This window comes from Impatiens glandulifera, chromosome 5, assembly GCF_907164915.1.
Source record: "Impatiens glandulifera chromosome 5, dImpGla2.1, whole genome shotgun sequence".
Lineage (NCBI taxonomy): Eukaryota > Viridiplantae > Streptophyta > Magnoliopsida > Ericales > Balsaminaceae > Impatiens > Impatiens glandulifera.
The window spans coordinates 50,864,912-50,878,392 of record NC_061866.1 but is presented as its reverse complement, the minus strand read 5'-3'; the positions used below and the strand labels follow the sequence as shown (position 1 = coordinate 50,878,392).

Below are 13,481 nucleotides of genomic sequence, written 5' to 3'. Positions count from 1 at the left end.
AACAGTTCTATTCTGTATGCTATTTGGATCAATTGGGTACAAAATCTTGATCTTCGTCGTTGCTATTAAAACCAATTGGGTAAGCCTGCCATAACTGACTGTTCTTTAGCAGTCATTGTTTGAATCAGTAGAACTTATGAAGGTTATGGTATCTTTCGATAATAGTAGCTAAAATTCTTGTATTGAAGGACAAATTGCATAATCAAAAGACTTATTTTTATTTTAACTCCAAAGCCAAAAAAAGAATCATGTGGCAATGAAAAAGGCACACCAATACAATATAATACAATAGAAACCAGAAGAACGAAAAATGTGATACTTCTTCATCAATCATAAGTCCGAAGATTTTATAAGGGTATGAGTACAACATGACAAAACCGGAGTTCTGTAAACCCTCATTTTTTACACCATGGGAAACAGCAGATCTGTAGGAAGGAAGGAAGAGTAGAGAGATCAGGAAAAGGAAATGGGAAGAACGAATTTGAATTGAAAGATTGTGAGAAAAAGGATATATATTATTATACCTTAGTGTGGTCATCTTCATGAGATGCTGCCTGATATCTTGTGTTGGAATAAGCTGGAGCGTTACTAGCCGAGTTCTCGGGGACAGCATGTCTTTCATTTTGAGCATTCTTGAAAATGTAAGTGTAATTATCTGCTGTAGGATTTTCATCATTCCATGCCCCAAACTTTGGGATAGCCATACCTTTATCAGGCTGCTGCAAGAAGATACAACAGAAATTCAATATTTTGCTTTTATGGTAGATAGAATTTTGATAATAATATGCTTTCTTACCACATTATTGTTCCCCTTTCCTGATCTGTTTCTTCCCTGATTAATACCATGACTGCTGTTGTGCGAACTCCTCCCTTCTCTTGCAGGGGAAGCGCCGCTGCCTTTCGTTTGAAGCTTTGCCTGATAATTTGGATAGAGTGGGGATGATGACGGTTCAAAGCTTAGATCTGATCCAGAACTTCTTCTGTTTCTATTAACCTGACCAGGATTTGGCCTCCTGTTCATATTTTCATCATTATTACGATCATTGTTCTGCCTTGTTGGCGGTGGCGGTTGTTTGTAGGTTGGTGGCTCCTCAGATTCGGGTCTGGGTCTGGGTCTTGGGGGAGAATCTTGAGATGAGATATTAGGAAACATGTCGGGGTATTCTTGAGGATCATTTGGGTTTATGATCTTGCCACCACCTCTTCCTTTACGAGCTGTATCAAAGAAGACTGTGTAAGGTTCTTCACTTCCCCATTCCCCAAATTTCGGTACATGAGCGCGCTGCTGCATGATCATTCAAAGACAAATTCAATAACATGATGGATCATCCAAACACAAAAATAATCAACTTCAAATTAGAACACTTACAGCCATGATTGATGATACTAATCTGAAATGGGAGAGAAATAAGACTTTTCTATCTATCTATGAATGGGATATTTGGATGAATGAATTTTTCAGTAAAGGTGGTGTTTATGAAGAAGAAACTAGTTAAGAGGGAAAACCATCAATCTTTGACTCTTCTTCTTCTTCTTCTTTGGCTGCTTTTGCTTACTTAGATTTTTTTTTTATGGGTATCAACTTTACACGTTTATACAAGTTGACCGACCAAAAAAGACTAGAGGGTTTGGGTCAAAATCGAACAAATTAATTTCATTCCTCATTTCATTTCCATGAAACAACAATACATTTATTGTTAGGATAATAAGTTGGTTCTAATTCCAAATTCTTTCTTTTGTTTGTTTCATTATTCAAATAAAAGTTGTCACAACTCTCAATTCAATTTTTAAAGAATTTTTCAAAATTTTAGAAACATAAATAAAGAAATATAAACCAAGCATATTCTTGAATTAAAAAATGTTGAGATCCCATATATAATTATAAATCAGCTTGGTGAGTAGTTCAACACGTCTTGGTTTGGTCTAATTTTGTTATTTCAACTTGTTGCTTCATCTAATTTACTATTGTGGGAAGATGAAATTGACAAACTATATCGTAAAATCAAAATGATCAAAGATTTTTTAAACCAAATTCGAATTTAAGCATTTAGTTCGTAGTTAAACTTATTTATGATAGATCGATTTATATACCATTTTTATTATTATTATTATTATTATTCATTATAAAATTTGGATATTCTCTATTAATATAGTTTTAATGAAAATTGACTGTTTAAAAGAAGTAAAGTATATATTTTTTTTTAATAAAAAAGTGGATCAAATTTGGAACTTTTGAGGGGCCTAGTAGGTTGTAGGGCAGCAAAGCTCGTATCTTTTTCCCTCTTCTTTCTTTCTTTATGCTCAGATCCATCGCCTTTAAACACCCATTTGATCAATTCATCACAGAGGCGGAGGTGTTTCATTCAATTTCTCTGGGACAGAATCGAATTCATCATCGGCGGAGAAAACTGAAAACTGGTATTTTCTTGTAGACGCAGGGGAGGAGTGAATGACTGAATGTGAATGTCACTTCTTGTTTTAGCTATTTCCATCTTTCCTTAATCATCTGGTATGAACTGAATATCCAATATCATTCAAATACTAACGTTGTCCAAATCTCTCTAAACTTAAGATCAAGAATTTGGAAGTATGATTCAGTTGTTGTTCTTGGTCCTCTTTGCCGAGGCTGTGTTGGCATTTTTGCTAATGGTGAGAATTGGGCCATCGAGGGAGCTAGTGATGAAGGGTTTGGATCAGATCAAGATGGGTAAAGGTCCAGCCACCATTAAAACAGTTGCTGGTACTATGTTTGTGATTCTATTATCCAATTTCTTTAGTATTGTCAAGATTCAGAACAAGGGTTTTAAGGTTGGTACTATGACACCTATGGATCAAGTTCTCTGGAGGACCAACTTGCTAGAGGCATCCCTCATAGGTATGATGATCCTTTTCACCTTCTATATTTCCGAATCAAGATCATTAATAGAAAACATTAATCCCAAATTGACCTAATTCTCTGCTATTGTCAACTTATTTTTTGAATGAATTCTAGATGTTTAATATGTTCTTAAGAATTTAGCTCAAGTTCTTTTGCTTTGTTTCATTAATGAAGATTCTGATCATATATAAATATAGAGAGAATCAAGAAATCATTTATCAACTGCATTTATAGTAGTGTTAACTATAGAGAATCAAGAAGAACCCTGTGTATATTTTGAAGCAAACACTTTTTTTGTTTATGGATCTAGATCTGAACCTGAATCCGAAATCAGATGAGACTTGGTTCTATTTTCAAATGTGATCTCATCTGAATCCACATCCATATGAGATATTTGGCAGAAAAACTGTTTTGATCTTCTTTGCAAGTTGATTATTTAGATCACATTAATTGGTTGACCTAGATGGATATTTTGACAAACTCGGAAGATTACAAGGTTGATTGAGTATCAGCTAGGATTGATTATATGAATTTTATGTTGATTATCAACTAGGGTTTAATACTTAAATTTTACTAGCAATGCCAACACCATCATCACCCTAAGACTTTATAGTTTTTTTTTTTTTTTTTACTTTATAAACTGTTGTGGCAGCACTCTGTGAACATAATAATAATAATGCTGCAGGATTCTGTCTGTTTCTGGGATTCCTAATTGATCGAATGCACCATTATTTCGGCAAATTAGCTAGCATGAAAGATAGAGTGGGACCAACGAAGGTCGACATGGAAAAGCTGGAGAAAGAGAACGCTCAACTTAAAGAGAAAGAAGCAAAAGCGAAAGATGAAATGAAAATGCTTGAAAAGGAGATATCGGCATTGAAGGAGAATGCAAGCAAAGTGAAGATGGGTTTGGAGGAGAAAGATAAGCGAATTGAAAGTGCAGAAACCCATGTTGCTGCACTTCAGAAACAGTTTGGAGATTTACTTCTTGAATATGATCATCTCTTAGAGGAGAACCAAAAGTTGCAGCAAGCTAAAAAACAACAATCCGGGGCTTAATAATAAGATCAAATTGGTCAATTTTGAATTTGAAATAGGCTTCTCTTAAACTGTAAAGTAGGTTGGTTGTTGGTTAACTTTCGAACATGTGTTTGGTAAACCAAAGTTTCTTTTGAAGTAAAGAAAACTTACACTTATTTTATATTTTAAACCAGAGCACGATCCACAACCATTTTCATTCGAGACTCACAATATTCCAGTTTTCATATGAAAATCGGCGGGGTAAGGCTAATGAAATTATTGAAGCATGAATACATAGTTCAAACAACTCTGCACAAAATAGTGAAATCAAACTTAAAAAAGAAAACTCTTCAGTAATAATTAATAAACACTGTTTTTATATACCTACCAAAATGTGTACACAAAATATAATAGAACAAAATAATAAATCATCTAATACCTTTTGACACATAAAAAGAAAAGTATACACTTTTGGAAGCATGCTAAGTAAATCACAAAGAATCAAATGAGCAAAAACACTAGGAACTGGTTGACCTGACTTGAACAAGTTCTTCATGTGGATGATGATCCTTCCATCTGGAAAAGATATCAGATGGGATGTTAATTCCCACAAAACCCACCATAATGACTGCAGCACCAATGTAGTCCATTGGATTAGGTGCATTTCCTATCAATGTATCGATAATCGCTGCTAACGGTACTTGGATGGTAAGTCCAGCCGTTGCCACTGTAGTTGTTGTTAAAAGAACCGCCTTAGCCCACAAATAATCACTCAACACATTATCCATCAACCCTAACCAACAAACCATTAGATAAGAGTTAGCTCTATTATTAAGAGAAATGCATACAAATTTCGGACTTATGATTATTATTATTACCTTTACCAACGATTAGGCCAAGTTGCTTCCATGTGAGCCAGTTGAATGACTCTAGATGGGTAAAACTGAGTATAACTGCAACAGGCAGGAAGATCAATAGGTTGAATAATCCTAAGAAACCAAGGAATTGTGCCATACTGGCTTTCCCACTTTTTTCATCATCTTCATCAGGTAGATTTTTACGAATAAGGGTTATGTATATGGCGTACAAGGCTGAAGATACAAGAGAAAGACCATCACCAAGAACAGGGTTTGAAGCAACTGCACTTAACCCTGTCCCAGAATCAGCCAAGCTGACAATGACAGTTCCTCCCATACAAAGAATTACACTGATCAGCTTAATCCAAGTGAATTTCTCACCCAAGAATACAAGAGCTACCACAAAGGTGAAAAGGCTTGATACACTACTTAAGATTGTATTTGACTGCATAAAGAAAGAGGGAAACAATTACAAGGAAAGATAATTCAGAAGAAGAAGAAAATGGCGGCATACCGTCACTGTTGTATACTTAAGGGAGAGGTTAAATGTGAGTTGTGCCAGGAACCAAAAGGGGCAGATCAAAAGACTGATTTTTGCCAGTCTCATCCGTGTCCATCGCCCTTTTGAATCCAACCCTTTATCAGCAACTTGTTCTTCTGTAACGGGCAGAAGAAGTTCTGGATTATTTATGTCGAGAGATTGAAGATCTGCGATGTCGTCATGTTGAAGAGGAACAACCTCTGAGTCTTTAGTTTGTTCTGGAAAATGACTTGTTTTTCTTCTCCAGAAGAAGAAGATGGTTCCGTATGTATCCTCTAAATATCTTCCGATTTCAACTAAAGGAATCAATAGTATGAACAATGAATTACAAATGTATGTAATGAGAAAAGGGGATACGCCTCCATCGACCACCGACTGAACAACGAAACTTGCAGCGATCCAGATGGATGCAACAGCTAATATGTAAATTAGACCTAAAGTCCATCTCCAAACATGATTCTTCTCCATATCCCTATTCTAGAAATAGAACATGCTGAGAAGATCAAGTCTGATATATATATATATATTAGCTGATCGCAACAACTTCAACAGTCAAAATCAACTCCTTTCCTTTCCTTCCTGATTGATATTCAAGCGATCGAGAAACGCGATTGAAAATCAAGGACCGGCACATTCATGTAAATATAATGTTAGATACTGTGTTTATTTGAAACGATTGAATGGAAATAACATCTGGGGTGGTGGCGCAGTTGGCTAGCGCGTAGGTCTCATAGCAAATTCTGAGTTATCCTGAGGTCGAGAGTTCGAGCCTCTCTCACCCCATTCCTTTTTCTTTTTTAATCACTTCTCATAAAACCTAATAAAATGTGTTTTATTTTTTCAAAAGTTATTCATTCTCCAATAAAATATTCATAACCCTAGGTTGCATTCAATTTCAATAGAATTGAACATAAAATTTTGTAAGTATTCAGTTTCTATAAAAAAAAGAGTTTTTCAAAAAAAACTACATCAAACAAACTCTCAATCACCCATCAGAATTAAGAGACAAATCTTAGTATTGATTGTAAAATGATCACCAAATACAATATGAGATAATTGGATTTAATTCTTTCTTATATTTAATTTCAAATTGTTGAAGAAGGAGATGTTTGTCTTGCCTTGAATAAATGATGAATACATTTTTACCCTACATAATTTTTAAATAAAATGAATGAAAGTCAATTTTCTCATAAAAAATACTTTATTTATAAGTTTAAGAAGAGAAGTACTCGTACAAAATTCTCTTAACAAAAAGTGGGAAAGTGCATAGACATGGAGAATAAAGTAAAGATTTTTTTACTAAAATAAGAAACACTACTATTCTATTATTAATGTATTGTCTTTCTGCATAATAATAATAATAAACAACATAAGTGGAAACATCCTATGGCAAAACCAAACATTAATCATCATATCTATTAGGACAACATTAAGGAAAAAGTTGATCAATTTTCTAAGACTCAAAAAGGAGTACCGGTTCCACTCCTAGTCTCAGCCGGACTATAAAGAGCAGACCTATTCCTCGGCCGGTTCTCCTCCAACTGCTTAACCACCTCATCCATCGTCGGCCTCACCGCCGCCACCGGTGCACAACACCCCATTGCGAGTTTCAAAGCCTGAACCAAGCCATCTTCCATAGGATTCCTTATTCCCTTCAAAACCTCAATATCAAAAACCTCCATCGTAGTCTCCTCCAAAACCGCCACTTTCACACGCGATGGCAAATCAACAAATTCCTCGTTCCTTCCACTCTTCCCCGGTTTCTTCCCTATCAATATCTCCAGAAGAAGTATTCCAAACGCGTAAACATCCGTCCTTGAATTACATTTCTTCATCTTTTCAAGCTCGGGTGCCTTGTAACCGTCAGCTTTCGCCATTGCCACCAATTCGTCAGCAACTGCAGGAATCATTATCTTGTCCAGCCCGAATTCTGTCAGACGGGCAATGAAGAACTCGTCGATTAGAACGTTTTTAGACCGGATGTTTCCGTGTGTGATTGGTGTTTCTGGAACAGTATGGAGATGGGCTAGTCCTCTAGCGATTGCTAATGCTATCTTGTGACGCCTCGCCCAATTCAAAACCGGCTTCCCCACCTTAGATTCTGATCAAACAAAAATCAATAAATATTTACAACACAGTTTCAAATCAATTTGAAGAACTCAATTCAAACTAACCGTGAAGGAGATCATGGAGGCTTCTATTAGGAAGATAATCATAAATCAGTAGCTTCTCCCCTCTTCTTCCCTGATAAAACGCTCGAAGTGGGATCAAATTCTCATGGCGGATTCTACCCAACTGTTTAATCACCGGCAAACATAAACTCCGATCTTTACAACTTCCTTCTCTTAACAATCTCAGCGCGATCGTACCTCCGTCCGCCAGCTTCGCTTTGTATACAGTTCCATAGCTCGATTTCTCCATTACTTGACCAGTGGCGTTCAATACATCATCCAATATCAAATGCTCCCCTCCTTGGAAAAAGATCAACTTCCCCTCTGCATCTTCACCTTCTTCAACATCTCCTTCCTCCACCATTTCATCATCATCGTCTTCTCCCATGTTCTTTCTCTTCCTTCCTTGAACATAACCAATCATTAACGAAGCAAAAACCACAACAGCACTCATAGAACCGATAACAAAGCCAGCTATAGCGCCTGAACTCAACCCAGAGGAGCTTCCATTACATCTCTTCAACGGATCTCCACATAACATAACATTATTCCCCACAAATTCATCTGAAACGAACTTCCCAGAAAAATTCGGCAAAACCCCAGTAAAATTGTTGTAAGAAAGATTCAATTTCTCTAAACTGACTAACCCAGTTAAGGTCTTAGGAATCGAACCAGATAAATCATTCTTCCCCAGATCAAGTTCTCGAAGGCTAAGAAACTTAGTAACAAAATCAGGAAAATTCCCAGAAAATTCATTTTCCCCCAAATCAAGAGACTCTAGGTTATTGCACGAGGAATTAAGGAAAGCAGGTTGAGGAATTTCACCGGAGAGAGAGTTACCATGGAGCCGGATGGAGGATAGTCGGTCACAAAGGTTCCAGATCGAAGCCGGTAGCGACCCATTTAACAAATTGTTACCCAAATCGAGTTCAGATAGTGAAGAACTGTAACCAAGCTCGAGAGGAATAGAACCCGTGAGAGTATTAACGCCCAAATAGAGACTCTGGAGTGAGGATAGTTCGCCGAGCTCTCTAGGTAGAGTACCGGAAAGTCCTGCAGATGGTAGCTGTAAAGAGAGAAGACGTAAAGAAGGATCTGTATAAAGAGAAAGATTTGTCCACTGAGGAGAGGAATGGTCGGCGTCGGCACAAGGTAGAAGGGTCCCGTCGGAGAAGACCCATTTGAGACCTCTCCATTGACAGAGAGGAAATGAAGTATTCCAAGAAGATAACAGTATGTTGTCTGTTTGTCCTTGGAGAGAAGGTCTGATCTTGCTTAAAAGCAGCTCGATATCCAATGAAGACGATACATTGGTGGAGAAGAAGAGTAAGATTATGAGCAATGGTGGAATGTAGAGAGAGTGAAGATTGATCGGCGCCATTGAAGAAAGAGAAAGCTAAAATGGTGGGGATGGGAAACGGGTTTCTTTCTTCTTTGAAGGTTTATGGAAATCTGACACACTGACTGTTGAAAGATGCAATTTTTTATTTTTTTATTTTGGAGGGAGATGTATCGAGATTATCGTCATTAGATGTTCAACGGCTCTCTGAAGTTCATTTTTGTCCGTTTGATGATTCAATCGAACGGTATATGGACACATGATGAGGACAGGAGCACTCAAGAAGACAAGCACGCTTTTTTTTTAATCCGACATGTTTGATTTTATGTTTCTTAAGGCCCGTTTGATTTAAACACTCCCCGGCCCAACATATTTCAGGCGTAATTGACCCAAAATTTATTACTTTTATCATTTTTTTTTTGGTGAAATACGACAAAGCATTAATTAAATAAAAAGCCACAAAGAGGCAAAAGAGTTACACGAGTTCTTGATCCGATCACGGGAATTGAGTCTCTCGTAGAAGGCAGTCTAGTAGACCACACTAAATAAGACCATGAAACAATGTCCTTTCAATTCTATAAGGATTTATTTCTCTAATGATTCACAATTTGAATGTTAAAGATGCATTCAAGGATTCTTTATATCATTTTTGTGTAAACTTAATGGACGTCTGAAGTCATCTTTAGACAAGAAATAGACATAAGATATGATAATCAAAAGACCCAATTTCTTTATAACAACCTTGTCTAAACCTAATGGATACTCAGAGTCAACTTTAAACAAAAATATTGTTAATCCATTTATTTAGACACATGATTAATATATTCACAAGCAAAATAATTCTAAACTCAGATCGCATGTGTAATAACCCTTCTAAAAAATTCAATGGCCAACTATGTTCGAGTAGAGATTATACTTTTGGATAGGTGTATATGACACAATGCCACGACCCTTTCCTAATACGTAACCAAGTACCGGACCCTAAAATAAATATTTGATTTTCTTTCATTTAGTTTCTTTGTGAAGTAAACTAAAGTGACGACTCTTGAAGTCAATTAACTTATTTCGTCTCAATACGTACTATCTAAAACCTATGCAGGCCAAATGAAAAGTCTATGCTATAGAGCTTCGTTTCGGTTCCTTATCTCCAAGATAGGAAAAAACCATAAAAGAATAGTCTTCCTTTTTATGATATTCGAGAGGAAGGTAAACTAAAAGATCTATAACATAACTTTTGTAGAAAAATCATTTTACTAAAATAGTGCACGGGTCGAGTCTACTATTTAAATCCATTTTTGCATCCCCTCTATGGGCGGAGCACTCAAAATGATAGGTAAACCATGAGACCAACCAATTTCGGACCACACAAACCGCTCTTAAAGACAAAGAATTTGAATGGATATAAACCAACGATTAAGACTTATCCTTTCATAAATAAGAAATCTTTAAAAAAATGGGAGTGGGAACGAAAAAACACATATAACCTCGGTCATCTAGAAAGAGTCTAAAAAAAGAGAAAAATAAAGAAAATACTCAAATAGGTTGATATGTGAAATCACCATTTGTTATTGTTAGTGTAAGAGACTAAATTCATAAAGGAACATCTTTACTTCGAAGAACATCACTTACATTTTGGTCTCCCTTTGTGGAACATTCCAAAAATGATGTACATAATCGATTTATGAATATGAATATGTTTTATCTAATGTCATTATACGTCAAAGAGGACGCTAACACTTAGAGGGTTGAAAAGGCTAGGACTCATTCTTAAACACAAATTAAAAAAACTAATATAAAGACCCTATGTCTCTAATATGGGCATTTTATTCAAAAAAATAAAAAAAATGAATTAAAAATAAATCATTAAAATCCTATCTTAAACCTTAATTGAGTGCGACTAGTTTAAAGCAAAACTCTATCTTAAACCTTAATCGAGTGCGATTAGTTTAAAGCAAATCCCTATCTTAAACCTTAATCAAATGCTATTGCTTTAAAGTAAAACCCTATCTTAAAATTTAATCCAGTGCAATTGGTTTAAAGAAAAACCTTATCTTAAACCTTAGTCGAGTGCGATTGGTTTAAAGTAAATTCTATCTTAAATCTTATAGAGTGCAATTGGTATAAAGCAAAACTCTATCTTAAACCTTAATTGAGTGTCATTGGTTTAAAGCAAAACCTTATCTTAAAACTTAATCGATTGTGATTAGTTTAAAGCAAAATCATATCTTAACCATAATCGAGCGCAATTGGTTTAAATCAAAACCTTATCTTAAACCTTAATTAGTGCGATTGGTTTAAAATAAAACCCTATCTTAAATCTTAATCGAGTCTAATTGGTTTAAAGCAAAACCCTATATTAAGTCTTAATCGAGTATAATCAGTTTAAAGTAAAACCCTATCTTAAATCTTAATCGAGTGTGATTGGTTTAAAGAAAACTCTATCTTAAACTTTAATCAAGTGCAATATGGTTTAAAACAAAACCCTATAAACCTTAATCGAGTGCGATATGGTTTAATGCAAAACCCTACTTTAAACCTTAATTTAGTGCGATTGGTTGAAAGCAAAACCCTATCTTAAACCATAATCGAGTGCGATATGGTTTAAAGAAAATTATATCTTAAACCTTAATCGAGTGCGATTGGTTTAAATTATTGATATATTTCATATTTTTAAAATAAATATATATTTTTTGGAGTCATCATTGTGGATTGAACTTTTTAAAAGATTTTATTTTTTATATAATAAAACTCAAATATATAAAATAAGTAATAGTTAATATACAGTTAAATTAACCCAAAATCATTACCTATCGTGGCCCAAGGTAAGCCTAACTAGGACATGAGTCAGAATATATTCCTAACTAGGACTCATGTTAGGACATATCCATCCCTACGATATGATAGGGTCACTTTAATAATATTAGAGTAATTTTGTATAAAAAGTTAACGCAAAAAAAAAAATAATTAAAAATATTTTGTGTTTAAAAGTAATTTGCTCTCTATCTCCCCTCTAACTAAATAGGTTAAAATGATTATATAATCCGATTATTATCAAAAATATATAGTGTATTTTTTATTATAAATTATTAAGATTTATTACTTATATTCAACTAAGTCAAGGTATGAAACATGTGTTCTTTTTTTCTTTCTAATTAAGTTTTTTTTTTTCTTTTTAAATTTGTGAAATAGGCCGAACTGATGTGCACTATATATATATTCACTTAAATATTTGTAAACATTAAACTTGTCTGATTGACATTATTATTAACTTAAAAAAAGATCAATTTGGAGTACAACAACAAGTGAAACCATATTGAGGTAATAAAATTGACATACATGAACCACCCTTACGGAAGCCTTTATAAAAACATACTTGATTGCAATTTCTCAATCTTTGGCAATCCCCCATCTGAACACACGAAAATGAATTTGCCGTGTCGTCTTTCCTTATAAAGTTACTACCATTATCGGTTGATGAGCCTATAAAAAAATTAAAAATACAATATAAAACCTAATAAATGAATGAGTTATGAAAAGAAAGAAATGATAAAACTCACATTCACTTATGAAGATAACATTAGAAAGAAAGATTAAACTTATTAATATACAAATATTAATAACACCAATATTTTTTACTCCCATTGTCATTGTTATTTTTTAGTTTTCACATTAATTATCCATTTATTTCCCTACATATATATATACACAAATACTTTTAGATAAATATTTTAAATTTATTTTAAAATCAAATAAATAATTAATTATATTTATTTAATATATATTTTTAATTAACTTTATTGAAAATGAGCATTCTTAGTTATAAATTTTAGTTTAATAATATATATTTCCAAAATCTGTTGTAGATTTTGGGTTTTAATTTTCTCTCTTTATTTTAATTAATTTAATATTAAAGATTTTTTTTTAGTTTTAAAATATTTATTCAAAATATATAAAGAATTATTTAAAAAAATTATATTTTATTATTATCATTACTATTACCATAATCACAATACTTTTTTTTTCAAAATAAATAATTGTTTTTTCTAAAAGTAAACTTGAAGTAACATTTATTTTAAATAATAAAATCAAATTGGTTACATAATAGATTTAAAAATTATTATTTATTATTTTATCATAATTCTTTTTATATTTAATTTCGTATATTTTATATTAAATATAAATAATACCATTTATACCTTTTATTTTATTAAATTTAAAAGTATTATAACAAAATAATAGTTTTCAATATGTTTGAAGTGAAATGCTTTAGTCGCAAATGATCGTGCTCTCAAGATTTATTGGGAATATATATATAAATATTTAAATATATATATATATATATATATATATATATATATATATATATATATATATATATATACTTATTTATGAGTAATATATAGAGATAATTTTTATAGGATTTTTTCATGATGAGGTGAAAGACTCACGGAGAAGAAGAGGACAAAATTCCTTATTTTCAAAAGTTCAAGCCCTTGAATTCTTTGTCTGTCTCTAATTCAACCCCCCTCAGTCTGTCTGAAATTTAATTTCAGCTTTAAATTCTTAAAATATGAACTTATTTTAGATAAAGTTAATTATTTCCGTCCCTGATCATTCTAGTCTCCTTCAATTGAATCCTTGGACTCTTTCAACGTCTAAATTAAACCCAAACTTC

General features: G+C 33.4%; 4 protein-coding genes and 1 non-coding gene across 7 annotated transcripts; 2 read left to right on the top strand and 3 right to left on the bottom strand.

Annotated features, from left to right (window-relative positions):
• Positions 1-199: 199 nt before the first annotated feature.
• On the bottom strand, positions 200-1,524 carry LOC124940076 (RPM1-interacting protein 4-like). Of its 3 annotated transcripts, XM_047480557.1 has the most exons (4): positions 1,370-1,524; positions 797-1,285; positions 525-719; positions 200-425 (listed from the first exon to the last, which is right to left on the bottom strand). In XM_047480557.1, the coding sequence occupies exons 1-4, from the start codon at positions 1,373-1,375 to the stop codon at positions 396-398; spliced, it is 720 nt and encodes a 239-aa protein (XP_047336513.1). In that variant the 5' UTR covers positions 1,376-1,524; the 3' UTR covers positions 200-395. The 3 variants fall into 3 exon arrangements, with proteins under 3 accessions (XP_047336513.1, XP_047336511.1, XP_047336512.1); XM_047480555.1 differs by lacking the exon at positions 1,370-1,524 and having other exon boundaries at positions 797-1,309; XM_047480556.1 differs by lacking the exon at positions 1,370-1,524 and having other exon boundaries at positions 525-716; positions 797-1,309.
• Positions 1,525-2,274: 750 nt separating this feature from the next.
• LOC124937567 lies at positions 2,275-4,091 on the top strand. Its single transcript, XM_047477852.1, has 2 exons — positions 2,275-2,875; positions 3,564-4,091. Exons 1-2 carry the CDS (start codon positions 2,590-2,592, stop codon positions 3,935-3,937), a joined length of 660 nt encoding a protein of 219 aa, XP_047333808.1. The 5' UTR covers positions 2,275-2,589; the 3' UTR covers positions 3,938-4,091.
• Positions 4,092-4,220: 129 nt separating this feature from the next.
• Positions 4,221-5,890, bottom strand: LOC124937566 (thiamine-repressible mitochondrial transport protein THI74). Its single transcript, XM_047477851.1, has 3 exons — positions 5,270-5,890; positions 4,777-5,200; positions 4,221-4,691 (listed from the first exon to the last, which is right to left on the bottom strand). Exons 1-3 carry the CDS (start codon positions 5,762-5,764, stop codon positions 4,417-4,419), a joined length of 1,194 nt encoding a protein of 397 aa, XP_047333807.1. The 5' UTR covers positions 5,765-5,890; the 3' UTR covers positions 4,221-4,416.
• A 101-nt stretch (positions 5,891-5,991) lies between these two features.
• On the top strand, positions 5,992-6,079 carry TRNAM-CAU. The gene is given in 2 exon segments: positions 5,992-6,029; positions 6,044-6,079. It is a non-coding gene; the product is annotated as a tRNA-Met (tRNA).
• Positions 6,080-6,560: 481 nt separating this feature from the next.
• Positions 6,561-8,947, bottom strand: LOC124937565 (putative kinase-like protein TMKL1). The gene is made up of 2 exons (XM_047477850.1): positions 7,471-8,947; positions 6,561-7,397 (listed from the first exon to the last, which is right to left on the bottom strand). Exons 1-2 carry the CDS (start codon positions 8,846-8,848, stop codon positions 6,757-6,759), a joined length of 2,019 nt encoding a protein of 672 aa, XP_047333806.1. The 5' UTR covers positions 8,849-8,947; the 3' UTR covers positions 6,561-6,756.
• Between the last annotated feature and the right edge of the window lie 4,534 nt (positions 8,948-13,481).